General features: G+C 42.7%; 3 protein-coding genes across 6 annotated transcripts; all 3 read left to right on the top strand.

Moving 5' to 3' along the window:
* Window positions 1-51: 51 nt before the first annotated feature.
* Window positions 52-3,664, top strand: pkia (cAMP-dependent protein kinase inhibitor alpha). Of its 4 annotated transcripts, none has more exons than XM_079284608.1 (3): window positions 52-180; window positions 806-996; window positions 1,773-3,664. In XM_079284608.1, exons 2-3 carry the CDS (start codon window positions 834-836, stop codon window positions 1,844-1,846), a joined length of 237 nt encoding a protein of 78 aa, XP_079140734.1. In that variant the 5' UTR covers window positions 52-180; window positions 806-833; the 3' UTR covers window positions 1,847-3,664. The 4 variants fall into 4 exon arrangements, with proteins under 4 accessions (XP_079140734.1, XP_079140732.1, XP_079140735.1 ...); XM_079284606.1 differs by having other exon boundaries at window positions 66-170; window positions 773-996; XM_079284609.1 differs by having other exon boundaries at window positions 70-170.
* A 532-nt stretch (window positions 3,665-4,196) lies between these two features.
* On the top strand, window positions 4,197-18,939 carry lyn (LYN proto-oncogene, Src family tyrosine kinase; the record flags this gene model as incomplete). The annotated part of the gene is made up of 13 exons (XM_079284604.1): window positions 4,197-4,319; window positions 8,957-9,089; window positions 9,518-9,560; window positions 10,499-10,604; window positions 11,360-11,458; window positions 11,950-12,053; window positions 12,170-12,319; window positions 12,548-12,700; window positions 15,541-15,723; window positions 16,147-16,223; window positions 17,144-17,297; window positions 18,043-18,174; window positions 18,737-18,939. Exons 2-13 carry the CDS (start codon window positions 8,958-8,960, stop codon window positions 18,937-18,939), a joined length of 1,536 nt encoding a protein of 511 aa, XP_079140730.1. The 5' UTR covers window positions 4,197-4,319; window position 8,957.
* Window positions 18,940-20,903: 1,964 nt separating this feature from the next.
* Window positions 20,904-26,996, top strand: urod (uroporphyrinogen decarboxylase). The gene is made up of 10 exons (XM_079284605.1): window positions 20,904-21,064; window positions 22,179-22,291; window positions 22,439-22,518; window positions 23,054-23,116; window positions 23,459-23,656; window positions 23,788-23,949; window positions 24,710-24,844; window positions 25,207-25,307; window positions 25,825-25,891; window positions 26,621-26,996. The coding sequence occupies exons 1-10, from the start codon at window positions 21,042-21,044 to the stop codon at window positions 26,783-26,785; spliced, it is 1,107 nt and encodes a 368-aa protein (XP_079140731.1). The 5' UTR covers window positions 20,904-21,041; the 3' UTR covers window positions 26,786-26,996.
* Window positions 26,997-27,901: the final 905 nt, after the last annotated feature.

Genomic DNA, 27,901 nt, shown 5'->3' with positions numbered 1-27,901 from the left:
ATCCTTTTGTGTCTCCTGACCTATCAGCGCCCAGATGCGGGGACGCGGCTACTGATTGGTCGCCAAGGAGGAAGATGCGACGGCAATGGAGAACGGACTGTGGACTATTCAAAGCGTCCTACTGATGGGAATAATACTGTGAAATGATTTCCACGCATTGACTCGTCTCGGTACGTAGTGGTAAGGCCGTGGGATCATTACCTACAGCACGTGGCTCTGCTTCTGTGTTTTGTGTGCTCAGTTTAGCTTGTTTTTGTTGGCTCGTTTGATGTGATGTCGGGCCTGTTCTGCTTTGAACGTCAAAACACTCCCATGACATGTAGCTAGCTTTAGGTCACAACACGGGTAGAGCTGTTAAGTGAAGGTAAGACAATGCATCGACATAATACTATTACGTCACGGGATATTATGTGAATGTGATTAGACTTGTGGTTCAGTTCCACACCTGATTCTTGACCTGTGGGCAAAGCTACGGACGGGCTGCCTGGTTAGCATGACATGGTTAGCCTACTGAAGAAAGCTGTGGCACTGTTCAGGTTTAATTAATTAATTCAGTGCTTGTAGCCTAGTAGTGAGTTTAAAAATGATTGAAATGAAGAAACTGCTTGCGTTGTAACTTGTATTAATTAGTAGGATTACTATTCGTAGAGTAACATGTATCCTAATGAGTATATGCATGTGCCATGTGCTGACAGCTTTGCCCTGCTTCATTGTTGCACACACACTGTGTGGAGAGTTGTAAAATGGAACATTCATTTGCACACTCTGACAGATGGAGCTGATGCCACGGCTGCTCTCCTTGTAGGTGCTGCTGTGTGAAGGATGCACGAGCGATGTCTGATGTTGAGGCCACGTATGCAGACTTCATCGCCTCCGGCAGGACGGGACGCAGGAACGCCATGCACGACATCCTGCAGAGTCCCACCGACCCCGAGGGCCGAGGGCTGCCCCTCACCCTGTCTCTGTCCCAGCTGCACATCAATGCGGGAGGGGGAGGTAAACCGCTGCGTTGTACCGGAGTTGATCGCCTTGAACTGAGTTCATCTTTTGAGCATGTTTAAAAAAAACTGCTGGGTAACTGTGTGTGATGTCAGCGGTCAGATATATTTATGGGAAATGTTGTCTACACAGACAGTACTGACATTTTCCACAAGGAGGATTTTAGAAACTACTGGGTCTCTGTGTGGATCACGTGTAGAGGCCAGTAAGGAAGTTGCTTGGTGGTGTATTTTTTACGAAAAGAGAGGCACTCCTGAAGAAAAAAAAGACAAGCGTAACGTTAAAATGTTTGCATCTGCAATTATGTAGCTATTTAGAAATAAGAGACCCTGTTCTTTCTGAGTCAGAAAGCCAGTCCTCTGTGAGTTGACTTTCATACAACTGTTGTAAGACATAGTTCAGCATATTAGCATGCGGACATTTGCTAAAATCAACACTGAAGACAAAGGACGGCTGATGCTGATGGGAATATCAATAGTTTTACAGTTTGTTTGGTCATAAACAGAGTGTCTGGTGAATTGAATTCTAATGTCGCGAGATAAAAACGTTATTCAAATTCATCCTCTGGGGACCTTGAATATCCAATATTTCTTGAGATTTCAGTCCGGAGCAAAGAGTCTGGACCGATCAATAGACAGACATTGCTACCCCTAGAGCCACGCCACTAGCTTGGCAAAAAAAGGTAAGGATGGTTGGGGCCCACAGACCAAAAAACACTGATATCACCCGATTAATATTTATGTCCTGTAAATTGTCATCCCTGCACTCGTTAGACGGAGGCGACACCGAGGACAGCCAGAGCTCCTCCTCCTCGTCCCACAGGGAGATGGGACAGAGGAACAGCTAACCACTCACACACTGCTGCCTGTGGACGGAGAGCTGCGGGACGGATTCCAGCCACCGGCGCGATGGAAGTCCGAAGCCGGCTGGTAGTCGGAGGGTAGCTGCTGACGTGCCCACGAGCAGGGCGCTGACCCCACCCCCCCCTACATACACACACACACACACCCCCAAATCCACTGTTGCGGTGCTGTGCTGCAATGTGATCACTTCAGTGCTCTCATGTCCCCGGTGGCTCTGCTGTGCACTAGAATAACGCGACTGTTGGCAGCGGTGTATTTCAGAGTGGGAGGAAGCGAGAGAGACAAACATGTAGCTCACGTACACATGATTTTACTTTCAGTCTTAGTTCCTAAACACACAGGCTGGCTGACGGGAACGCAAAGAGGACATTAAAGAGACACCCTGTGTGAGTTTTGTGAGACCACTGAGACGTGCCGATGTGATGGGTCACAGTGGGAGCAGCATGTGTGGAGTGGTGCTGGTAGAGATTACATTGCCAGGTAATGGCTTGTGCTTCCTTTTAAATTGACAACACTGTCGAGAGAATTGGACCGCTCGGCTGGAGCGAAGCTGGAAAGCGCAGAGAAGAAAAACACGGGGGCTTTGGCTGTTAACGGGGCGATGGGTAAAAAAAACACATCCTGTACTGTTGGAAGCAGCAGACTTGTATTTGGTGTGACAGTCTTCTGTTGACCCACAACACTCAATAATGCTTTTACAATCCGTACAGTATGGATGGCGTTGTTCAATGGCTCAGTGGTTAGAATAAGAATTGATGATGGTACACTGTCTTTTGAAATGTTGATACTTGTTTGTTTTTTTACTTTTCTAATGATGCCTTTATAATCACAACCTAGTAGTAGTTGGAATTTTTGGGAAGATGGGCTTATTGGCTTTTTTTTGTCGGAGAGCGAGGAGACGATCGATGCCGATCTCATGTCTGTTGGGGGGGGGGGGGGATTATTAAATAACTCGCCTGTTTAAATCACGGCGACTACGTCCACACTTTGACACAGTCTGTGGTTTTTTTCGGATTACACAAATGAGACGTAACGTGTTCAACATCGAGCTTTAGAGGTAAGCCAGGCTAGCTGTTCCCCCTCGTTTCCAGTCGTTATGCTAAGCTAAGCTCAAAGCTGTAAAGGTGTGGCCTCAAAGCGTTTGTTTGATTCCTCCTGACCTTTGACTTGCGACTGAACTACAAGCCAAGTGTGTTCCTCCTCTCTGTTGATTTGTGACCCTAATGTAGACAAGCTAATCAAGCTAGTCCGCTAAGCTAAGTTAAAACATCTGCTTGCTCCAGCTTCATATTTAGCACACAGATGTGAGGGGTGGTATCGATCTCATCTCACTCCTGGCAGTAAGGCCAATAAGTTTCCCAAAAATGTCAAACTTTTCCTTAAATGTAGATATGCAATACTCAGTGGAGCTTCCGGTGAAGTGTAACACGTTTGTGTGAAGGTTTCTATTGTGGACATTGAGCCTGAACTACATTCCTGCTCCTTTGTTAAATAATGGGTTCATCCTATAATCACCATCTGTAAAGTCACGCATGCTCTGTTAAAACTGTGTGTTTTGTTACTTTCTCCCCAGTTTTACGAAGTATAATCTTCCTGTCATACTGCAGCTCGATGCTGATGATAATAAGGGGAATTATAACTCCTTTCTTCAGGTTTTTCCAGTTGTAAAATGCCATGTGAGCGTATAGTGACTCCCGCCGGCTGTATAAACTCAGCCGTTCATAATTCTGCATGCAGAAATATAGCAGGTGCATGATTCTGCTAAATGTGTCGGTGTTTCTCTGTCTGTAACCATGTTTTCTACTCCGTGTGTCAAAACTAAATAAAGAACTGATGACAGAAAAATGCAGAGTTGCTCGTCATGTTGTTCTTCTGCAATTTGGCCAACAGGTGGCGCTGTGGGGGAATTTATAAAACTTAACACACATGACACTCAAATGATGGTAAATATTAAGCATATGTTACGTTTATATGATCTTTGTTAACAGATTGTATATTAATTATTGGATGTAAATAGACAAAAAAAAATCATAAAATCTTGAATTTCCTCAAAGGGAATCTGTTTGTTTGTCTCTTTTATAACATTGTAAACTCTTCTCGACTTCAACATTAACAAACATAGTGTTAATTATGTAAAGACCATCTGTCTGCTGTGCCCAAGTGCGTGTGTGTGTTGCAGATTATGCAAATAATCATTAGACAATTGTACCAGGAAGTTTCAGTCAGAAAAAAAAGTCCCCGGCCAGTTTGTCTAAGTTCCTCATTCTGGTGGACGAACGTAACAGTCAGTGTCGACCTGTTGACCCGCTTGGTGAACCAGATACTGTCAGCACCGTCCGTCCAGCAGCCTGCATGTCAATCTGATGATAAAAACACAGAAAGAACTCTGAGGACTTAAAAAAAGAACTTGTTGGCAGTGGATGAACTGTTTCCTTCAGCGGGGACACACACTGAGAGGTAAGCACAAATGCATGCGAGGTGTGAACAGCAGTCAGAGATGTGCATCAGGTCATTGTGTGAGCTCATCATTGTCAACACACACACACACACACACACACACACACAATAGAAGCGTTATAAAGATGTGTAATTCAGTTTCATTTGTAGGAAACGGTAAATGATGAGTGACTCGACCGGGAATTTTTGGCTGAACTGTGATTTTTAACGATTCTATCGTTTCAGATAGTTGCTTTAAATTGAGTTTAGGCCAATTTTTAAATTGTTTGTTGGTTCCTTTCTTGAATATCAAGGGTGTTTTTATGGAACTTCATGTGTGCTTTGTCAGGATTGTCATATTCAGATTAAAATAATACTTTGTAAGTTGCATGTTTAAGAAGTAAAGTTGGTTTAACTGAATTTGGCAGTATATGCCGACCGGATTTGTCAAGTAGTTGCATCGCATTCTGCAGTGGATTACCACCGCTCCTTTCATTTCTCCACCACTCCAGACTATGGGCTCAGTCCAATGCTAAAGGAGGAAGCTTGTATGTTGGTCATAGCAGACTACACCGTGTGTGTGTGTGTGTGTCGGCTCCTAATCTATTCAGAAACTTGTGGTTTCCTGCTGTTTTCTGACTGTCAAGTTAAAAATACAACAAAGGCACTGAACCAATGAAGCTGTGACAAACTGCCCAACTGCTCACATTGTTTGATTCAGCAACGTGTATCGTCATCTCGATTCATAAATCTCTATTTCGACAAGTTATTAACAACGTATTCAGCCCCAATCCTGGTTTTCCGTGTGTCCATGTTTTTGTTTGCCATTGAGTTGAGAGTGCTTGAACCTTTTTTTTCTCCCCTAACTATTAACCAAACAATCTGTCATCTATATCTTTGGGGACAATAACCACTTGTATTTGCATACTATTGCTCAAAAGAAAACGCGACTTATGAACTTGATTTCCTTCGGAGTAAAAGCAAGATTATGTGGAAGACACAGGTAATGTTTCATGCAGCTATTGGAGTTAACACTTTAAATTCTTAGATCTCAATCTAGGGATGGCTCAATGAAATATTTCCCTTCAATGTGAATCCTGCTGTCTACGGTGAACTCCTTACTCTGGAGGGATTGGCACAACATTTTGAAATACGAGCCTACTCGACGGTTTGCCCTGGAATTTGGTACACAATCATTCATGTCCCACTCTGAATGAATTGCTTGCGAATAACTTTGGAAATTTCCTGACTTTTCATCTTTCAAACATCACGAAAAATCACAGGATGTCCAATGTTTTCAAGAACCTGCCAAACATTCCCATCAGCCCCAGCTGTTCTGTGTGTTTAGCACTAATAACTAGCTAACATCGGCATGCTAACACGCTAAACTAAGATGAATGAAACCATTATACTTGCTAAACACCAGCATGTTAGCTGTGTCACTGGGTGATGCTAGCAAACACCAACTACGATGGGTTTCATGGAACAAAGCTCTCTGACAAACTCTGCTGTTTTGAATTGGTTTACACTCCCCCCCCCCCAACCTCGTTTGGAAATGTGGATGGAAACGTGTGAGTGGAATAAAACAGCTGGGTTTATATTTGCATAATGTATTTATATTTTCCTTTGCGAACGTTAGATATCGACAGAGCTAACAGCCATATTTAGCATTTGGAAAAGTCAGGGCGTTGGTCAACGTTGGTTGCCAGATCTGTTGAGAACTTCATGTCACACACAGGACAACCCAGTCCGGCTCTTCAGTACCAGCCCGGGGCTCTTGCCAGCTGAAACTCTTTGAGGACTTTTTTTGTTTGTTTTTGCATGCTACGATAACTCAAACCTGTATTACAAACTGAATTTGCTTGGGAACAAAATACAAATATGTGCTGTGTCACAAACCGGGCCGAACGGCCATGACAAAAAAGGGAGACGCATTCAATGAAGCAGTTTATCAAATATTTATTAAGTTTAAAGTCATATAAAAGACAAACATAAACTAACAGTGACATGTGAAGTCAGTCATTTCAGCAGTGTAAGTGCATGTGAAGTGTATATGCAGTGTTGTATCGTGTCGACCAACCATAACCGCAACCAAAACCAAAGTAGGTGTCTCAGGAAGGCGCGAGAGACCAACTGAGAATCCTGAGGGTTTGTCGACTGGGTGCTCTGGCACGCAGGGCCGGTGTTGCTGATGGCATCAGGTGCTTCCACTCTGCCTGACGACCCGCGCTGCTTCCCACCTCCACACCTGCAAGGAAGGCAGCCAAACGAACAGGCAGAGAGGGTCGCCATAGCTGTCAAAGTGTCTTTTAGGCTGACTTTAAGGCCAACAAGCAAAATGCTTATATGGGCTGTATGCAATCAATGCTTGGTTGTTGCTTTTCATTGGTGATTCCTCCTAACCTCTCATGTGACCGAGCCTACTTTCTTTTCTGACTGGACCGGACCACATACCAGAATCAGAATCAGAAACCGCAAAGATTAAATAAATAAATAAAACAAAGAGATATACAATGAGGAAGCAAACTCTGCCGCGTCCAAGATCAATAAAGCGGAATGAAACAAAGCTGGAAAAGTGGTTAAATATTCTCCAATGGGTCTAAAGTTTGAATAAATAAGACAGATTTCCCCCGGAGAGGAAGCCCAAGCTTTTCAAACAAAAACAAAATCAGTTTTAACTGTCGGTCTGCATTGTTGAGAGCATCCTTATCACATGTCCATATAAACATTACAATGAGGGCTATTTGCTAGATGCATACAATTGATTTATAACTATGCAAGGTGTGTGTGTGTGTGTGTGTGTGTGCTTCCCTTAAACAAACCCAATACTGCAGGTGACGTTGGGACGTGTGCTAAAAGTTGTCATGTCTTCCTCTTTCACTGGTAAGAGTTTGGTGTAAATATACAAAGCCAGATGCAAAAACAGGAGTTAAATAAAAGAACATCTTATCTCCACTGCAAACGATGACACTGAGTCAAGATGCCAGCATGCCTAAAAAAACAGAGGGTACAAAACTGTCATGAACAATCCACAGTCATAAAATGAAGGCGAATTGAATATCACAGCGCTACACACACTTTCACATCGCACTCATTATTTACAACACCTAGGCTGATATGCCACTGCTTTTCACACAGGAAACATCTGTGGAAGTTTAAAGTTAAGAAGATTTGATGTATACATATATCTGTTTGTGCTTCTGTACAAATGGCGTGGTGTGTCAGTGTTTGTGGGCTTCCTGCTGGTTAGCAGTAAACATCCTGCAGCCTCAAGTCACAATAAAAAAACAATTACCTTTTTTTACACTGAATGGACTGGATACTGACACAGTACAGCAGACTATTACATATATTATATATATATATATATATATATATATATATATATATATATATATATATATATATATATATATATATATATATATATTAATAAATAGAGTTTCCTGATGGATCAAAGTAATGTTTTTGGAATTATGCTATAGATTATAGGTATTTTGTGCTTATCATTGTGGAAACATTTCAGAAACAGCATTTACTCCATCACACACACACACACACACACACACACACACACACACACACACACACACACACACACACACACACACACACACACACACACACACACACACACACACACACACAGAGGCAGACAACCCTTAACACCATCAGAGTTACGAATGAACCCAACCTGGATGTTGTTGTTTTGGACTGTGGGAGGAAGTTCCCACAAAAATGTATCTTCTTCAACTACAAAATAGTTGCATATTACTTCACTTTATGTTTTTGACACCCTCGTACTCCTCTAGAGACAGATTTGCTCGTGTCAATACCCGTTCGTTACATGCCGGCTTTTCAAAATAAACTGCAGTGTTTCTAGGAAACAACTTGGTTAGGTTCAGGCAAAAAAAGTACTTGCTTTGGTTTAGGAAAATAATTTGGTTTGGCTTAAAAGAAGTACATTTGTCACGCAATTGAATGCGTTACGTATGCAACGAAAGTTAAGTGTGTTTCACGCAACTTTACTTAGGTATGTTATGCTATGTTACAGAACTCAACTTGCGTACATAGGTTACAATATTACAATATTACTCACCACGGGACACAAACGGTGGTCTCCTGGCTGAAAGTCCTGTTTCTACAAGTAGGTTTATCTGTGAGTGCACATCGAGGCCTACAGGCCACACCTTCGTGTTACACCCTCAAAACAGTCTTAGTTTGGGATAGATTTAGGAAAAGATCATGGTTTTGGGTTAAAATAAGTACGTTAATCTCGGAAGTTATCTGAGGTCCACATACTACGTGCACATAGAGTGTCGTAGTTGTTAATGTAGAGCCACTGTCCGATATTGGAAGCACCATGCAGTAACAAAAAAGACTCATTTGGAGCTGCAAACATAGCTGAAAGGTTCTTGTCAGTTTCTAAGTCAATGTGCATTTCCTCTTTCCCTTTTTTGAAACACCAAGAGATGAAAAGGTAAAAAACAACATGAACATGCCACTGCTTTGGTTATGTGTTATTCTGACGTGCAAGAGCTGAAAAGCCACAGGTGTTTGGTGGCCAACATTTTAGAGTGTTGTTTGCTTCATCAGCTGTAAATGGTAAACGTGTAACACTCCAGCTCACGCTTCCCTTTTCTCACTTCCCCCTGTAGGATGGGCTGTAAGAAGTCCACGCTGAGAGACGGTCTGAGCGGAGGTGTGGAGGGGAAGACCGGCCAGCAGGCTGTACGTACCGTCCCCACGCACTATGTCAGAGACCCAACCTCCAACACAAAAAGCAACATGGTAGGTAGACCAGAACGAACCAGAACCAGATCCTGATTTGTGCTCTCTGAGATACACTTGGTTTGAGGTGGAAAGTCATGGCATAAAAATCAAGCTTGTGAATTAGAAAGTGAACTAATGGAGAATGTCGTGAAAGTGAGAATATTCAGTTCTCAAGGAAGTATTTTTACACCCTTTCTGAATGATTCTGAGAAACTCAGATATTTCCGAATGAACAGAATTTCCCTGTCTTACACGATTACATAGCAGAGGGAAATGGACTTATTGTGAAAGAGTGTAGTCTAGAAGAGACAGACAGACAGACAGACAGACAGACAGACAGACAGATAGATATAATACTATAACTATAGTGTTAGAAGCAGCTGGTGTCTCTGTGAACATGGACCTTTCACACAGTCTCTGATGGATCTCTTGTTCTGCCTTTGCAGGAGAACTCCCTGTTACCTGGTCAGCTGTTCCAAAAGATGGAAGGTATGCCACATTTCGTCATTTCATTTTTACTTTCTTTTGCAAAAGTATTGGTATAAAACCAAGTTGTTGGACAGCTTTCACATTTGGAAGACACAATGCATGGGTGAGGGAGCAGCATGTGTTTGCTGTGACGATGTTGAACATTTCTACAACATAATAGTCACTATGAAAGCTAGCAGCATTAAAGGGTTCAGAGTCAAACGCCTGTCTTCATATTATACACACATGCCCACATGTAGATGAAAAGACTTGACCTGTAATGACTCCTGCCTCTGAGGCTATGCTTCCCCAGCTCAATGGAAGAGACGGAGGACAAAACACAGTCCTCATGTTGTGCTAAACAATAAAGTTAAGCTGAACCTAATATGTAAATTAGATTACTTGAGTTACTTCAGAGTCAATGTTTGTTGAAAGGGTTTTTGCTCAGATGCTGGGAATAAGATCTGTGGTTAACACAAGGTTAAGCATTTTGGATTTCTGCTATAATCCAAAATGAAATAGAAAAATCCCATCGGACACCAGAGAGACGCTGACCTCCAGGTTCACGGAATGTTGACAAACCGCTGTAGACGCACACGTGCTACTTCTAGCCAAATGACTCGTTTTTAAACTGGCTTACATCTTCCAGACAAGCTTAACGCAAACCAGCAGGCTGCTAGCATGTGTTGGCCATAACTGAGCTTCCTTTACAAAAGCATTCAGGCATGTGCAGCTGACTTTAAATGACAAGTATCATGAGTCGTACTGTGGCTGCACAGTCACGCTGTCATGTTTAGTTCAGGTTGTCTGATATCTCACTTATTGGTTTGTTTAACCTGTCTGATATGATTGCTTGCCCTGATTATGAGCCAGATTGCAATGTTCAAATAACAGTGTGTCTATTTGTTTTGTGGTGCAGTATCTGACGTGCTGATATCCTTTTCTGTTCGCTCTCTCAGAGAAAAGTGGGGTCGGTAAAACTGTGCTCAGCCTCTACCCGTATGAAGCTGTGCATCCCGACGACTTAGGATTCAAGAAAGGAGAAAAGATGAAGATCTTAGAGGAGTGAGTTTTCGACAATCGATGGTGACCGGTTCAACTTCCAGAAACGTGATTCATTGTTTACATACTGCAACGTACAAAAGGGGGCGAGAACCGCAGAGGGACGCTTGAACAAGCTGTGAAATGGAGCCGTGTTTTAGCTGCACACCACACGAGGAGACGGTCAGAGTTCACAGGGACCTCGTCAACCCTCATGCACCCGCTCACGACAGACTCACCAGAAAATTCAAGTGAAGATCAGAACGTTCAAATATATATTTCAGAAGAACTCATTAAATTATGCCTCAGACATGGGACCGATGCATCAGTTAGAAAAGGTTGTCCCTCTCACTGTAAGTAAGCTTCTTATAATCACAATGACGTGTTGTAACGGCCTGATGAATGGATATTTGAGCTTTTCATGTGCACAGATAATATATTATCTCTACTTTAAAGACACTTAAGATCAACGGGATAAGGTAGTTACAATGGTTCATTTGACACATTATTCATTTAATTGAACAGTTTATTTACGTGTTATAATTTGTGTTGGATAAGTGTATCATTTGTTGTCTTTATTGACCAGAAAAATTTTAAAAATAAATATGATGATATTCCCGGGGATGTACAGCAAATGGCCCCAAAAATAACTCACAGTAGGTTGGGAGACAGCTGTCGTGGTCATCTGCTGTCAGAGGGCCAGCTTTCCCTTCAGCTACACTCGCTGACAATCAAAGAAAAACAATACTTGTGCTGAAATGGATCTCTGTCTCCTGCAGCCACGGGGAGTGGTGCAAAGCGAAGTCACTGATAACCAACAAAGAAGGATTCATCCCGTGCAACTATGTCGCCCAAGCTGACACCATGGAAACAGAGGAGTGAGTAATAAATGACTTTTTTTTTACTTTTTTGGCTCTCAATAAACGGTATTGAAAAAGGATGTTTTATTGCAACAAACATTTTGTCTCCTGCTGACGATTGTCATCGTGAATGTAAACTGGGTTTTGTTGAGTCTGTTTTATTGTTGAAGTTCCCTTCCTCCTGTGTCCTTTGTTTGGTTTGGCGTCCTTGCCTGTTGTGTGACTTCTGGCCGTCGTTGATTGTCTGCTCCGTCCTGATTAGCTTCACCTTTCTCTTGTCCCCCAGACCTCCCACTTCTCAATGTGTCACTCCCTTTGTATTCCTCCTCTGATCCTTTGTTGTTTCGGACTTTCTAATTTGTAACTTCATCTCTGATCATTTACTGCATCTGTCTGCCCCCCCCCCCCCCCCTCCCCCCAATAGTGACAAAGCTTTGACACGACCCGAGATGCCATTTGCAAAAATTGGGTGGTTTTGTGTATTCAGTGCATTCCCACATTCATTGCAGGTGGTTTTTCAAGGACATCACAAGAAAGGATGCGGAGCGGCAGCTGTTGGCGCCTGCGAACAAGCCAGGCTCTTACCTTATCAGGGAAAGTGAAACATCAAAAGGTATGGAAATCACAACAGCCCCGAGAGACACGGAGACACATCCCACGCTCTCACGACGGCGTCTTCCTCCGGCTTCGTTTCCAATCACTCTCTCTTACTTGCCCACGCTTCCGCAGGAAGTTACTCGTTGTCCGTGAGAGACGTGGGTGCCCAGGGGACAGATTCGGTCAAGCACTATAAGATAAGGGTGCTGGATAATGGCGGCTATTACATCTCTCCTAAAATCTCCTTCCCCGGCATCGGCGGTATGATCAAACACTACCACAGTGAGTACAGCTCCGGAGTGGAGCTCCTTATATACTTTCTTCCAAAACTGTCACCTAATCCCTCTCATAGGTTTGGCATCAATTGTGTTTTTTATTGGTTGCCGAAAGACTTTGATGTTTTATTCATAAAACTGAACAGCCAACTCAAGGATGGCTTAGACCTCAGCGGCTGTGTGTGTGTGTGTGTGTGTGTGTGTGTGTGTGTGTGTGTGTGTGTGTGTCTTCCAGACAAAGCAGATGGCCTGTGTCGTAAACTGGACCGTGCGTGTGTGAAACCCAAAGCTCAGAAGCCGTGGGACAAAGATGCGTGGGAGATTTCCAAAGATTCGATTAAGATGGTGAAGAAACTGGGAGCAGGCCAGTTCGGAGAAGTCTGGATGGGTGAGTAAAGAGATGAGATGACGCCCATCCCTTCAACTCTCTGTGGGACGCAAGGCCGCAATGAGCGCCCTCAGGTTCTCCTTTTGTGCTGTCACTTTGTCGTGATGGAGAGGCTTGTGTGTCTCAGAGACCTTGAGGGCCTGGATTGTGGGAGTTTTAGCTCCCACAAAGCTGGATTGGTCTCGGTCAGGGCAAGTGACAAAAGACAACTCGTTGTGCCCTCAGGTGAGGGGGGTTGTGCACAGCAATAACAACAACGTCTCATGTTGTTTTAGGAAACTGCAAACCAGGGTCCAGTGGCCCTATGAAGGGCCTACAACTTACTGCCGCCTTTATGTTTGAAAGGCCCGACTGCTTGCTCGGCTGGCAGCTGTGCTAAGCTTTTCAGATCGACATATTTCGTGCATTGACTATATATAGCAAGTGGTATCACAGAATGTGGTATTTGTCTGAGGTGATGGTCTTGATCATCTACATTGTGCCAGTTTTCCACTCAAAACATTGTTGGAGTGCTTGTTCCATACAGGCTGCCGTGCCTGCATTGGCGATATTTACACTGATAACCTGCGTTTTACGGAAATGCAGAAATCAAGCGTAAAGGTGCTGTTGATATAGTATAGCACCTTTAAGCTTGACTCGATATATATTTACGAGATTAGGAATAATTCTATTGCACCTCAACGGCTCTCAACATGGCGACGGCTGAGCCGGCGATGGCAGCTAACGGCGCTAACGGCGCAAACATCAGCAAAAATGCTGAGAGAGCAAACCGTGTTACATGAGGGGGAAGTGGAAGGTGGCGCTACGCTTTTGCTGTCAGCAGTATGAGAGCAGCGCAGAGTGGCGGCTGTGAGCGAACCAGTGGGGCATGATTGCTCACATGCAGGGAAATGCAGGAAAAACGTCTCGTTCAGTTTTGCACATCTGGGGATTTATAATTCTTCTGTCTCATTTCTGTGAACTCAGAGCTGCAGAAGTGAACAGTACGGGGAAGTTCCATTTCCCCCCAATTGAAACAAAAATGACTTCCTTCTTTAGTTATCTATTAGTTGTAGCACATCGTTTTGGTTAGAACTGAACATTTGCTCAATTGTGTCCATGCATGTAGTAAAGACTGTGGTGGGAAGACCAGCAGTGTTGCCAGTTTATTCATCTGTGCAGCACATCAGTCTGAAGGGAGATCTGGTGATGCCACACACAAACACACACACACACACACACACACACACACACACACACACACACACACACACACACACACACACACAGAAGAAGAATAGTGTAGAGAGGCACTATATGTACAAACCTGGCTGTGGTCTGATACTTACCGATGTCGCAGCGATCGTGGATGTTTCTATACGATTGCCCTTCAAGCACTTTCATTTTAAACACAATTGCGGCTGCAATTCTTTGACACAAGAGGCAACGAAGAACATAATGTTAAAAAGTGTGATTGTGTTACATCTGTGAGTTCGTAATGACGAGGAAGTTGTGATTCCTGGAATCCGGTTACTGTTTTATTTGTGAGAATGATGTTGCTTGTAATACACTGACAAAAATACAGAATAAATTCAAAAAGTAGTGGTTATCTTTCGGTTATTTTCTTAAAAAGCTACTGTATATGTGAGAATATCATAGATGTGTATTCGTTGCACATCTGGCCAGGTTAAAAAAATACATTCTGTCAAACCGGTTATGTATATGGCTCAAAGAAACTGTGTCCATATTCTGAACTAAACACAGCACCTTGTCTAGTAAACTGCACTGTATTGTCTTGTTTTGTAAAAGTGCATCGTTGGAATTGCATCGTGAGACTTAAAACGCCTTATTTGGTCGACAGCAGCTGTACGGTGTAACTCCGACTGCTTATTCGGCCCACTACATTCATATTCAAAACTAAAACGTAAAAACTCTAATGTAATATAGTGTAATGTGCACATCTTGGTTTCCTGAACCCCCCCCCCCCCCCCCCCCCCCCCCCCAGCTGTTCGGGGAGTCGAACTGAAAACACCTGTGCAGGTCTGTGCGGCTTTTAAATGGAGCAAATGGAACAGATTGCAGAAATACCCTTTTTCTGTGGTTCTAAAGGGAGCTGAGACGTCATCGAGGTTATTTAAAGTCCTGGTAAAGTGAAATCTGAGATCTATTTCTATGTGTTAGAAAAGTATTGCTGAAAGAGTGAAAAGAAAAGAAAAGGGCTGTAAAGTACTGAATTGTTGAGTGAGTTGGACTTTCAAACTGTTTTTCGCCATTTTTGTGTCTCTGATTTTTTTTGGCTTCATGGCCTGATGATGCACTGGAGCCGTAAACTTGCAGAAACCCTCCTCTGACACCATATACAAGCTGTGCACATAGGAGATGACAATGTGTTTGTTTACATTGTAACTGCATGTGTTATCAAACCTCACATGTGTTTGGGCATGGTTTCAGAGCACACATGTAGAGTATACTACTTTTTTGCATTTAAATTGAGCTGGGTGGTTAATAACACGTGTTATGACACATGACCTCATTTTTTAAATTTTATTTTTAAGTAACCTAACTTTGTGGAAGGTGCGACACTAAAGCATAAACACATATTTGTCCACAAAGTCATGTAATATTTCAGCTTCAACTTAGCAAATATGATAATTTAAACATTACAGCATTACGTTTCGTCATTTATTTTCTACATCTCGTGTGGAATAGTGAAGCTACTGAACATACCACAGTGAATATAGTGTTGCTTCATTTGATTTGCCTTTTTTCCCTCAAGCTCTTATATTTATCGCAACAATTTCCATGAAAAAAATAGAAATGGTTTCTCTATCGCCCTCTTCCTTCACTTTCTGCGAAATCAGCTTACTACAACAACGCGACCACCGTGGCGGTGAAGACGCTGAAGCCGGGCACCATGACGGTCGAGGCCTTCATGGATGAAGCCAACGTCATGAAGACGCTGCAGCACGACCGGCTGGTGCGGCTCTACGCCGTCATCACCAAGACGCCCCCCATCTACATCATCACGGAATATATGGCCAATGGTGAATGAGCTTCATTTGTTATGACACGTAGCTTTTATCTGGAGCTTTATCAGAAACAGCATCTTGTAATAAGATGTGCTGCTGTCAGCAGCTTAGTATTGTGACGTACAGTATTCACACATTAATCCTTGGACATGTTTCACAGAGGAGCATATGGAAGCCCTGAGAGGGAAGTGAGACAAATACATTTAAGTCTGATCGAAACTGTTTCTCTCCAATGTTTATGATGTATGAACGGATGAAAAAAAGGATCATCTTCATAAGTCGAAGATGAATCTTTTATAACGAGTGAAAAACAAATGTTGTGGATGAAAATCTCAGCTAACATGGATAGGCAAGTATATGTAGCTGTATGCAGCACAGCACACGCATGGACAGACATGCAAGACACTGACAATGTTTCTTGTTGTTCCTGGTCCTCAGGGAGCCTGCTGGACTTCTTAAAGAGCGATGCGGGATGCAGAGTCCAGCTCCCCAAGCTCATCGACTTCTCAGCGCAGGTGATTTGCACACTGACCACGACATGCTGCTCTTTCTCACGGCTCTCCGCCCTGGTTGTGAAACAGATGTAACGTCACTGTTTCCACTGCAGAGCTGACAGGAAGAACCGTAACCAAAGGCAAAAATATAACACGTCACTGATGAATGAGGAACGAATATTTACTTGTATATTAAACTGTTTTTTTTACCAAATTATGTAATTTGTTGTCGGAAAAATACAAAAAAATACAAAACACTTTACTTCAATTTTTTTTCCTCTTTTTGCCCTTAAACTATGCACACTTGAAAAAATAAAAAGTAAAGCGGCAGGCATTGTGATTGTTTGGTGAGCTTCATTCATCCAAATGTAATAAATATTCTTATTTAATGAGTCAGTTTTATTTCGTCAATAGGCAAGGCCAGTTTATTTGTACAGCACATTTCAACAACAAGGCAATTCAATGTGCTTCACATAAAACCAGTAAAAGCATCAAAACATAAGGCAAAAGAAAAGGAGATTTAAAAACTAGTAAGAACATTCACTGAAACATTAAAAAGCAGTGCAAGACATAAAATACAGTAGTAAAATGCAGAAATCCAAATTCAACGTCTTATTTCACTTTCTATTATTTTTAACAGTCAAACGCCCAAATGTTCAGTTCACAGTGATCATACACAGGAAGGCATGTGAGTCACTGTGAACCGCAAATGGCCCATCACACTCTCTTTAAATCCACCAGCTGTTCATTGTTTCAGCACTGGCCTGACCTGGATCCTGCGCGTGCTCGTGTCTGACTCTGCCCACAGCATCAGTCTCACAGAGTGATTTTCATTGTTGTTGTTTTCTTTGCCATCTTTGCTCGTCTGTCTGAATAAAAATTGGGATAATGATCGTACCGTTCCGCTCTTGCACGCCGTATTTTCCGTTGTGCTGTTGCAGATAGCGGAGGGCATGGCGTACATCGAGAAGAAGAATTACATCCACCGAGACCTGAGAGCAGCGAATGTCCTGGTGTCAGAGAGTCTGCTCTGTAAAATAGCTGATTTTGGACTCGCAAGAATCATCGAGGACGACGAATACTCTGCCAGAGAGGGTAAACTCTGTGTGTGTGTGTGTGAGACAGATTCAGACACTGAAATCTTACAGTTGCTTTCTAGTGACATACACCCTGCCTCTCTCTGCTTTGAACTCAATATGATGTCCCATTGTTGTCTTCAGATGTTTTTCCCCCCATAACTTATGAGCTGACTTCCTGATTGGACACCAAGGACACGTTCAAATAAAACTCCCCCTTTAAGCACTAGAAGCAGAATCGACTCATTTGTGTGTAGTCCAGCGTGTTGTGTGATAAGCCAGATGTTTGGTGTCATTTGATCGGCTGCTCCGCTTGTTCAAGCTCAAATCACGTGGACCCGTACTGTAATGACCAACATGGCCTCAAACCACACACTGGGTTATTTTCCTTCAACACTGGGACCAGTCTAGGTCACATGATAGTCGAGTAGACGACACTGTGCCGAGAGGTAGCCTGTGTGGGAGAGAATGTGTGCGTCTCGGTCATCAGAGGAAACCTCATTGATCACTGATCTGGAACCAAGAGACACTGAAACTACAGTGAAAGGAAAATGATAAATGCATGCAAGTACATGAATAGAATCGGAACCTTCCGTTACGTATTGCATCGACGGAATGTCTGACATGTTATTTACATACAGTAGAAGAATTCTAACTGTCATTTACAGATCTTATGAATGGCACATTACGTATCCTTGTATAAATGTGTTACCGGTGACACAAAGCCGGTGTGTGCGTAACTGTGGACATGCGTCCTCCCGCAGGAGCCAAATTCCCCATCAAATGGACCGCTCCAGAGGCCATCAACTACGGCTCCTTCACCATCAAGTCAGACATGTGGTCCTTCGGAGTTCTGCTCTACGAGATCATAACCTACGGGAAAATCCCATACCCAGGTGAACGTTAAGCGGACTGTGTGATACGTGCTGTGATTATTATTACCACCATCCACAAGCTATTCTCTTAACGCATTCATCCGATTGCGTATGGCTTTGATTAGTCACTGGAGGCATGTCAAGGGTTAAATAGACTATTAGTGTTAAGATAAGATCAAATAATCCTTTATTAGTCCCACAGCGGGGACATTTGCATGAGCAGTAGTGATGGCAAGAATGTAAACATCTTATCAGCTGCAACATTCAAAGTTTTAAGATGTCGAACTTTGATGCAGGAAGCTCCTGTTGGCGAATAGAACAGGAGCTTCCTGAAGGCCCTTATGATGTCACGTGTGCTGGTGGAGTGGATATTGCTATTTTTCCGGAATAAAAGAAAAACAATTGATTAATTGTGGCCCCCTGGGGGCTTGGGGATGTGGTGGGGTTGTTGCTTGATGACTAAGCAATGGAAACCAAAATGACAAACTAACATTGTGCTCTTCGAGTTACGAAGCTCTCCTGCCCTCTACTGGTCCTCACGCTCTCTCATGGGCTCCTCCATGTCTGCCTGCACCGTCCTCAGGTATGACCAAAGCAGAGGTGATCTCCTCGGTGCAGCGTGGCTACCGGATGCCTCAGCCCGACAGCTGTCCCGCCGAGCTCTACGAGATGGTGACGTCCTGCTGGAAGGACAAACCCGAGGACAGGCCCACCTTCGACTACATGCAGAGCGTCCTGGAAGACTTCTACACAGCCACAGAGGGCCAGTACCAGCAACAGCCATAGAGAGAAAGAGAGACATTCACTCCAGGTTATGTTTGGAGATACTTTAGATAATAGTAATATTTTGTGTATATATAATATATATATATATATATATGACACATTCTATACCTTTATATACATTTCTTTCATATTTGCTGCTCAGAATATGTAGTTTGCAGAATGTGCTGCAGTATATTGGGCATTTTGGGGTACAGGGGAGATGGATTTTGCACAGAATTGGTAAAAACAGAAACAAACGGTATATGGACGACAGAGATAAGGAGTCTTAATCATGTTTTTGGAGTCTTGGGCCAAAGCATTTCAATATTCGGACCAAATACATTTCATTTGGTGTTTGTGTACAGAGGGACTGCAACAGCTGACATTGTACAAAGAGTTTGCAAAGGCAGGACACAATACAAGAGGATTGGTTACTTGATTTCTGCACAAACTGAGCAAACATTTCGTGATCACATCTTTGACTTTAAATGACTGATTTGTTCTTTAATGTCCATCTCCTAGGCTGTCATTAATCCCATGATGGCATTTATATTGGTTTGATCGTCAAAGAGGGTATGAGAGTAAATCATGTCCATACTTATAAAATATATTATGTAAGGTTATGACGATCCGTTTTACAATTCACGACATATGATTTCATAAACGGCTCTGACGACGGGAGCCCCCACAGTTGTTTGAGTTGTTTCTGTGTGTTTGCTGTTTCACTGTGAAAGGTTGATGGTCTCGCTTCATATTGAAGTACTGCAGTTCTTGCTTATTTGTTTTGTTTATTTCTTTGTTTTAGGGGGTGTGATCTGTTCTTTGCTTCGTTTCAATGAAGGTGTAATCTGGACTTTTAACTTGCACTTGGTTTGACATTGGATGGCTCTTGATAGTCAGACTGAACCTTAAATGTACAGAAGAAGGATACTCTACAGCCCCTTGATGGGCTGTTTTGAACATTGGATCCATGAGCTGTTTGTTTGCCACGTGATATTTGCAATGAGCATGTGTACATTTTGTATGGACTAAATGTGTAGGCAGTAAAGTATACTCTGTGTTGGATGTTTGTACATTTAGCTTAAAGTGACTTAGTTCTCACTCCTACTTCACAACTTGTTCTGTTGATTTTATAAAGAAAAAACTGTTCATAAGCTTTTGAAGTCAATTTGTCACCTTATTGCATTCAAGTTCATCTCAGTGACCTGAGAGAACTACACAAATAGCTTCATGTCCTCGGTATCAAGAAGTACGCCCAAAAGAAAGGATCATTCGATTTACATTTTAGTAATTTAATATTTTTTAATTTTATTCAGAATGACATTTCTTGTATATCCATTGTACAACATTTAAACATGTATTATAAGCCAGTGATTCTCAAAATAAGATCTGTTAAATGTTTTCAGATTCATTCATTTAAATTAGATTTTCATGTTATTTTTTGGTTACACAAATAATAATAATAATACAATTCTTTTATTTATATTACTTCATAAATTACTTTCTAATCCTACACATTTCTGAGAATTTGCAAATATGTTTAATATGTGTGTAATTTATTTTTAATATATGTATCAAGTTCTTTCATATTGCTAAGACTAAAGAAGTGTAAAATCATTCAAATGTATAATTATGTATAATTATGAATGTTTATACAATGTTGGCAGCAATTGATCCAGGTATTTTCATATATCAAATTGTGTTATTTTATTAATATATTTTCAGGTTTTTTTAGAGGTTATTCAATTTAATAAATCTGATTTGTAACAATATGATGTTGTAAAGAACAATACAACTGATTTTGTAAGTATTATTTTATCATTCTTTTATATTTTACGAGAAACAAACAATGGAAAAACAAACACTGAAATACATTTCCTCTTTTTTTAAAGATAAAGGTATTGAATATGAAAGTATTTTATTTTGAATCCACGGCTCGTTTCCTGGTCTGGTCACGTGATCTTCCAAGATGGCCGCGCCCTGTAGCGAAGGGGTGTAGTAGCAGAAGGAGTTGTGCAAGCAGGTTTAAATGACAGTTGAGGAGACGCAGGTCGCAGCTGACATCTCCAGGGAGAGACAGAGGAGCGTGTGAGAAAGCCGCGCCCCTCCTCAGAGCCGCCGACATGAGCAAGGACGGTGTAATGCTGTGAGTACCTCTGTTGTTATCCGAAAACCAACAGTGTTACATTCGCGGTAACGCTAACGTGTTTACATGCTAGCTGAGTGACGTTATGAAACGTGCCTGTGTCATTCTTATGAAAACATTTCTCCACACAACACGCAGCATCGTATTCACCGTTTATAACCCCGCGCACTGATGCTGCCACACGTTAACGTTCCGGAGAAAAACAGCGCTTTAATATTCCCGCGCTCACATCTCCACATTCAAGCCTTATGCTACATCAATTATTAACGTCAACCAATATTTGGATGTTCTGATGAATTCGGCATCTAGATAATCCATCAGAGAGTAGTTCCATTAGTTATTAAAATATTAGTTTGAACTAGTTTAACTTCTATAGTGCCCTTCAGTGAGAACACAGCGTGGCAATAACCCTTATTTTTAACATCGTTAATTGATTGGTGCTGGATGAAAACAGAATAAATAGTAAAACACAACTTTTCCTGAGTTGTTCATTATTTCTATTTCATTTGAAGAGTCTAGCAGCAGTTCTGCACGTGTTACAGTACAGTTAACATTATTTGTTATTTATTCTGGAGGCTTCAGTGGTCTGTGTTTTACGTTACTGGAGAAGCAGTTTTTTAAGTGATCCATATGACAGTTCCATATGACATGTGTCAGGTTATGGAGCATCACTGACTACATCTAAAGCAGCCATTCATTCAACCGTTTCCCCACTGTTGGAAGATGATAAGAGCGCAGAGGAGTGTCGTCCCTCGTATCTCTGCCAGTGACCGCTCTGAAGCTGGAGGCCTGTATGAAGCCGTGGAGAGGGAGGGGTCTGCCTGTGTGTTAGATAACACACGCTATGGTGATTAGGACACTGGGGGCCACACCCCGTTCTCATGAAGGGCAATTACTGTTTTTCTAAACCAAATCTTTGATCGTCATATTTTGCATCAGTTTGTTCTACAGTTAAGCTTCGTGAACTTGGTGTGACTAGTGCAACAAACGGGAGTCAACAGGAGCAACGTGTTGATGTTGTTCTCTTCCACTGTGCGCCTCCTTATGGTTGATGCAGCATTAAACTCACAGAGGAGATCTGATGCTCATCCTAGTTTGTGTTTTCCCCAACCAGCCCCAAGGACTTCCCCCAGCTCCAGAACGACGCGTTCCTGCGAGCAGCCCGAGGAGAAGACACCGAGCATGTCCCTGTGTGGTGCATGAGGCAGGCCGGGCGATACCTACCAGGTACTGTGATCCGTGCGCCTCTCCTTTCTCTCCTTTACCAAAAGTCAAAGACTTCCTTTTGCATCTCCGTCGTTTTTTCCTTTCAACTTCAAATAACAGTACAACTGGACATTAAGACGTTCGTCTTTCGTTGAATCTAATTTGCAGAGTTCCGTGAGTCCAGAGCTGGGAAGGACTTCTTTGAGACGTGTCGGTCACCAGAGGCCTGCTGTGAGCTCACTCTGCAGGTCCTAACAATGCTCGTCACACTTTGTATCAACGTTCTTTTTTTGAATGATTTCACCTCCGAGACAGAAGTGCAAGAATAACGAGAGTTTAGTTTATCTCCTAGATGCAAATACACATTGAAACTGGAATTAGACTAATTTCAAATGCTCAAAAAACAACATTTTGAACGATCAGAAGCACTCAAATTATCTGTTATATATATATATAGAGAGAGAGCGCGATCAGTGGAATAAAACTACAATATATCCTCCTGTCTTCATACTTCATGCTCTATTTTTGTCTAAAAGATCACATTTTCATCCCAGTTAACTAATTCTGAAGCCATTTGCCACAATGTATCTGTGCTCCTTGATACCAGCTTAGAAGAATAAGCTGCAATGTGCAAACAAGCATTCATGATGCTTAGTTTTAAACATTAAAATGTTTGATTCACATGTGATAAAACTAATTGAAGGCCACCACTACAAGGCAATAAATGACTTATGTTATCCCATTCCTGTTTTTAATATGTCTTCCTCCTTTTCAACTTTCCAGCCTCTGAGACGTTTCCCCTTCGATGCCGCCATCATCTTCTCGGACATCCTGGTTATCCCACAGGTAAACACGGGGATCAGCTTTCAGTTTTACGGCCCACAGAGTCCACCCCGCTGGACGTGCTGTCATCATGCAGACAGAAAGTTGCTTCCGCTGTTCCACTTAAGTGTTAGCTGACATGTTCGCGATAGCTACTGTATCAGCCAGTGTCATGTGGTCTTAATGCATCTTCTAAGTTCTACAGCCATATAAACAGCCTGTATGTCACTCAGAAAGTATTAGTAATATATGACAGGTTTTGTTAGTTCTCTCTATCACATTGCAGCCATCTCTCAAAGACCTGCGTGTCTTTATTTGTCAATTCACCTTCCCTCCCTCCCTCCCTCCTTCCCTCCCTCCCTGCAGGCCATGGGTATGGATGTCCAGATGGTGGTGGGTAAAGGCCCCACGTTCCCGGACCCCCTGAAGGAGCCGGAGGACCTGCAGCGCCTGCGGGCCAAAGTGGACGTGGACAAAGAGCTGGGCTACGTCTTCAAAGCCATCACGCTGACCAGACACAAGATAGAGGGCAAAGTGCCGCTCATAGGATTCACTGGAGCTCCGGTGAGAGACGACACAGACACGTTTTAAAGATGCAGAGAAGAAGCAATCATAGGTGTCATTTTATTGTTTGAGGAGAAACAATGAATTGTACTGTGATCTCCTACTCTCCCCCCCCCCCCCCCCCCCCCCAGTGGACGCTGATGTCCTACATGATAGAAGGCGGAGGCTCCAGGACCTTCTCTAAAGCCAAGCGGTGGCTGTACAGGCACCCCGAGGCCAGCCACATGCTGCTGAGGATGCTGACGGACGTGATCGTGGAGTATCTGCTGGGACAGGTGGCAGCTGGAGCTCAGGTTACAACCCCCTGCCTTACCTCACCTTCCCACCTCATTTATACTGCCGGGACAACTTTAAGACGGCAACAGATGATTGGACATAAACTGCCTTTTAGTTTAAAGAAAGAGCCTGCGGGTGCGTTTCCTGCTCTGTGTAGAGCTGAGCATCCTCCTCTAGAGGTGTCCAGCCTCCACTCTGCTGGTGTGACCTCTGACCTTTCCGGCAGAGCAGTGTGAGAGAAGAGGGAATGCTATTTAGTGTTCTGTAGTGTTTCTGGGATTACTTGTAAGCCTGTGACGACCACGCAGTGAATACAATAAGTGGTAATACTGATCTTTGAGTGTTATGAGCAGTGGCATAGGGAATGACAGTACTGTAGGTTCATCTTTGTTTTTAGGTCTTTTTGTTTTAAATGTTTCTACTCATAAAAAGAGATGCTGCAACAGGTATTTTGATCACATCTCGCTTTGAGAAATACTCGACTGGCTTCATTTAGGTTCATCCAAAGCTGCCTCCAGCGTTAAAAAATACTTGCAGGTTTTAAAAAAAACTGTGCTTCATCTTCCACTGTGTGGTGTGTGTGTGTGTGTGTGTGTGTGTGTGTGTGTGTGTGTGTGTGTGTGTGTGTGTGTGTGTGTGTGTGTGTGTGTGTGTGTGTGTGTGTGTGTGTGTGTGTGTGTGTGTGTGTGTGTGTGTGTGTGTGTGTGTGTGTGTGTGTGTGTGTGTGTGTGTGTGTGTGTGTGTGTGTGTGTGTGTGTGTGTGTGTGGTGTCCCCAGGCCCTGCAGGTGTTCGAGTCTCACGCCGGCATTCTGGGGCCGGTGGAGTTCACAGAGTTCTCTCTGCCTTACCTTCGAGACATCGCTCGCAGCGTCAAAGATAAACTGAAGGAGGCAGGAAAGGACGTTCCCATGGTGAGACACACAGACGTGTGAATGTGCCCAAATCCACAACACACACACATTCAGATTCCTGCAACATGTGTTCTTCTTGACAATGTCAGTGGCTAATGATGCACATCATCTACACGAGTCAACTGTGACAACTCTGTTCATTTATTTGTTTATGAATGTATTTTTCTGCTTTGTTCTCTTGTTATCATCACTCTGTTGCTTCTCCACCACCGGTTCCCACGAGGGATCATTAAGGATTCATCTGGTCCCTTTATAAATACACTCATCTGCTGTATGACCAGCAGAGGGCATCATTTCACCAGAAATGATGAGTTCTGCTTTGAAAATCAACAATTCATTATTTATTTTTTTTACTTTTCCAGATTGTGTTTGCAAAGGATGCTCACTATGGTCTAGAGGCTCTGTCTCAGTCTCATTATGAGGTGGTCGGGCTGGACTGGACCATTGACCCACGATCAGCACGGTAACATACTTCTATTTCCCTATAACTGTCCCATGCTGTTAGGACACAAAGAAACCACTAAATGACATCACCTAGCAATCTAAATTCAGACTGCACCTTCTAACGACAGTGTTTGAATATTTATTAAATATGCCACATCACACATCAGCCCATCGGCTTTTAATTTGAAATCTGAATTTCACCCGGAGCCGGCTCCTCCGGTGGCAGTTTGTAAGATTTAAAGTGTTTGAAGGGACGTCTCTGGAATGAGAGCAGGAATAGCAAAGGATCAATACTCGGACCTCCTCGGTCAAAGGCAGATCCAGCTACAGCCTCAGAAGCCTCTGTCCCGGTCAGACTGCAGGAATACTGTCCCGTTCCCCGAGGAGCAAGTTAACCATCGGTGACCTCTCCCTCCTCCCTGGTTTGACACTGTGTGCAGGATTTAAGTCAACAGACGTCTGTGCTTCCTGCTCCGCACATCAAATACTTAACCTGTTGGTTAAAGGATTACCGTGTGTGTGCTGTGTGTATTCAGGGAACTCACGGGAGGGAAGGTCAGCCTGCAGGGAAACATGGATCCTTGTGCTCTCTACGCTCCAAAGGTAAACTCCACTCCCACTCTGCTTTATTCTCCCACATGGACGGAACGTTATTTCCCATGTTTATTTCTTTGTTCTTTACTTTTTAAACCTTCTCGATGGACTTAACTTTGAAAAAGACAAAACCTCTCCAGGTGCCCTCTCACCCATCCCCCAGTAACACAACACTCTCTGTGAAGGAGGAGAAACTGAACAAGCAGAACATTAAATATCATTTTAATAATTAGTTACAGAGTTAAAGAAATACATTAGATCCAATAGACTGTATTACGTTTTAAAATGTACTTATTCTAAATAGTTCTGACTTGTTTTCTGTGAGTACTGAAGTGCGATTCACTGAACTCTTAATTGGATGAACTTGTGGTGAACTGCTCCTTTAAGCCTGTTGAATGTCAGCCATTCATCGCCCCTAATATTGCAATACACAGCTGCCTGTTCCGCTCCGTTGTATAACGTCACACTGGTTTGTTTCCCTGCACTTTCTGGATATTCCCCCTCGGTGTGTACCGTGTGTCTTAAACGTACAGTTGAGCTTCAGCAGGAACAACGCATTCTGTTCTTTTGGAAATCACGATTCCTTCATTTCATTCTCAGGAATATTGGGATTAAATGGGTTAGTTTAAGAGGCGTAATGTTCGATCTCCTCTGACCCAGTTTGACTCAGACTTATGGTGAATATTCTGAAGCCGTAGCTGAGCCCCGACTTATGTGACGGGTCTTCCTCTTCCTCAGGAGCGCATTTCAGACATCGTGAAGAAGATGCTGGAGGGTTTCGGCACGAGGGGCTACATCGCCAACCTGGGCCACGGCCTCTACCCGGACATGGACCCGGAGAACGTGGGCGCCTTCGTGGAAGCCGTGCACCAGCACTCTAAACGGATGAACAAGCAAATGTAACGCTGCTGCTGTGTGAGCGAGCGGGCGAGACAAGCGATGATGGTGATTGGGGAAAATGTACATGCATTATTTTATTAAAAACGTTTAGAAGTTGAATAATTCATTCCCAGAGACTTTTTTTAGGAAGAGAACTAAACAACACTGTTTAATGTTTGACACACACATTCCCCAGTGGAGAACTGTTCATCATATAATAAATACTTTGATCTGGCCGGGATTGGATTGTGTTTCTATTGTTGAGTTTTACATCACAAACACATTTCAGTTGTAGGGATTTGTTTTATTGTTGGATCTATTCAAAATGTTCAAAAACAGCGTTGACTTTCAGATGAAAGCTATTTATAAAAAAAAAATTTTTAGCGGTTTGTTGTCATCCAATCAAACTCCCCGTTCTGTCTCTCCAGCACATACTCATCCAACTGGAGAACCTTTACAAGCTCTTAATGGCCGTGAACAGCTTCAGTCACAGCGGAGCTCTTCATTAGCACGAGTAGCGTCTCTGTGAGAACCGAAGGCTGTGATTTGGCAAAACAGATTTCAGCGAGAGAGGCAGTTATGAAATAATTGTTCAAGGAAAAATGTCAGCGCGCAGCAGTTGATCTTTCTGCCATCGAACATCTTAACGGTGAACACAATCAAATCAGCAACTGGAACTCAGCATGAAGGTTTTAGTTTTGACCTCTGCAGAATGACAATCTTCTAAGAAATGCACATTGTACAGTAAGATGCTGTTCTTTCTTTGTCTGTTTTCATCTTTGGCTTCACCTGCGTCAACTCTGACAAGGAAGATGGGTCATGCAGTGAATCACATCCTGAGCATTCTGTTGCAGTTTTGGAGAATATTAAAACATATTTGTTTATCTGGCTGTTTTCATTGTCCAGTTAAATCAAGATCAAAGTTGGAAGTAAAATGTATGTTTTGTATTTTATATAAAGTTATACATTTTCTTGAACAGGCTTTGAGTCTGATGTTAATTCTTCTTTGTGTGCTTAAGGCCAGAGTTCACTTATAACACAGAATCAGATGTAGCATATTACTGTTTTGTTACACAATAACAATGATTTAAAGCAAGAGAAAAAAGAGTCATAGTATAGGAACTTTAAAAAACTCAGTCA

The sequence above is a fragment of the Melanostigma gelatinosum genome (assembly GCF_949748355.1).
Source record: "Melanostigma gelatinosum genome assembly, chromosome: 15".
NCBI classification, from domain to species: Eukaryota; Metazoa; Chordata; class Actinopteri; order Perciformes; family Zoarcidae; genus Melanostigma; species Melanostigma gelatinosum.
Note: the sequence above shows the minus strand (reverse complement) of the source record. Positions and strands in the feature narration are given on the sequence as shown.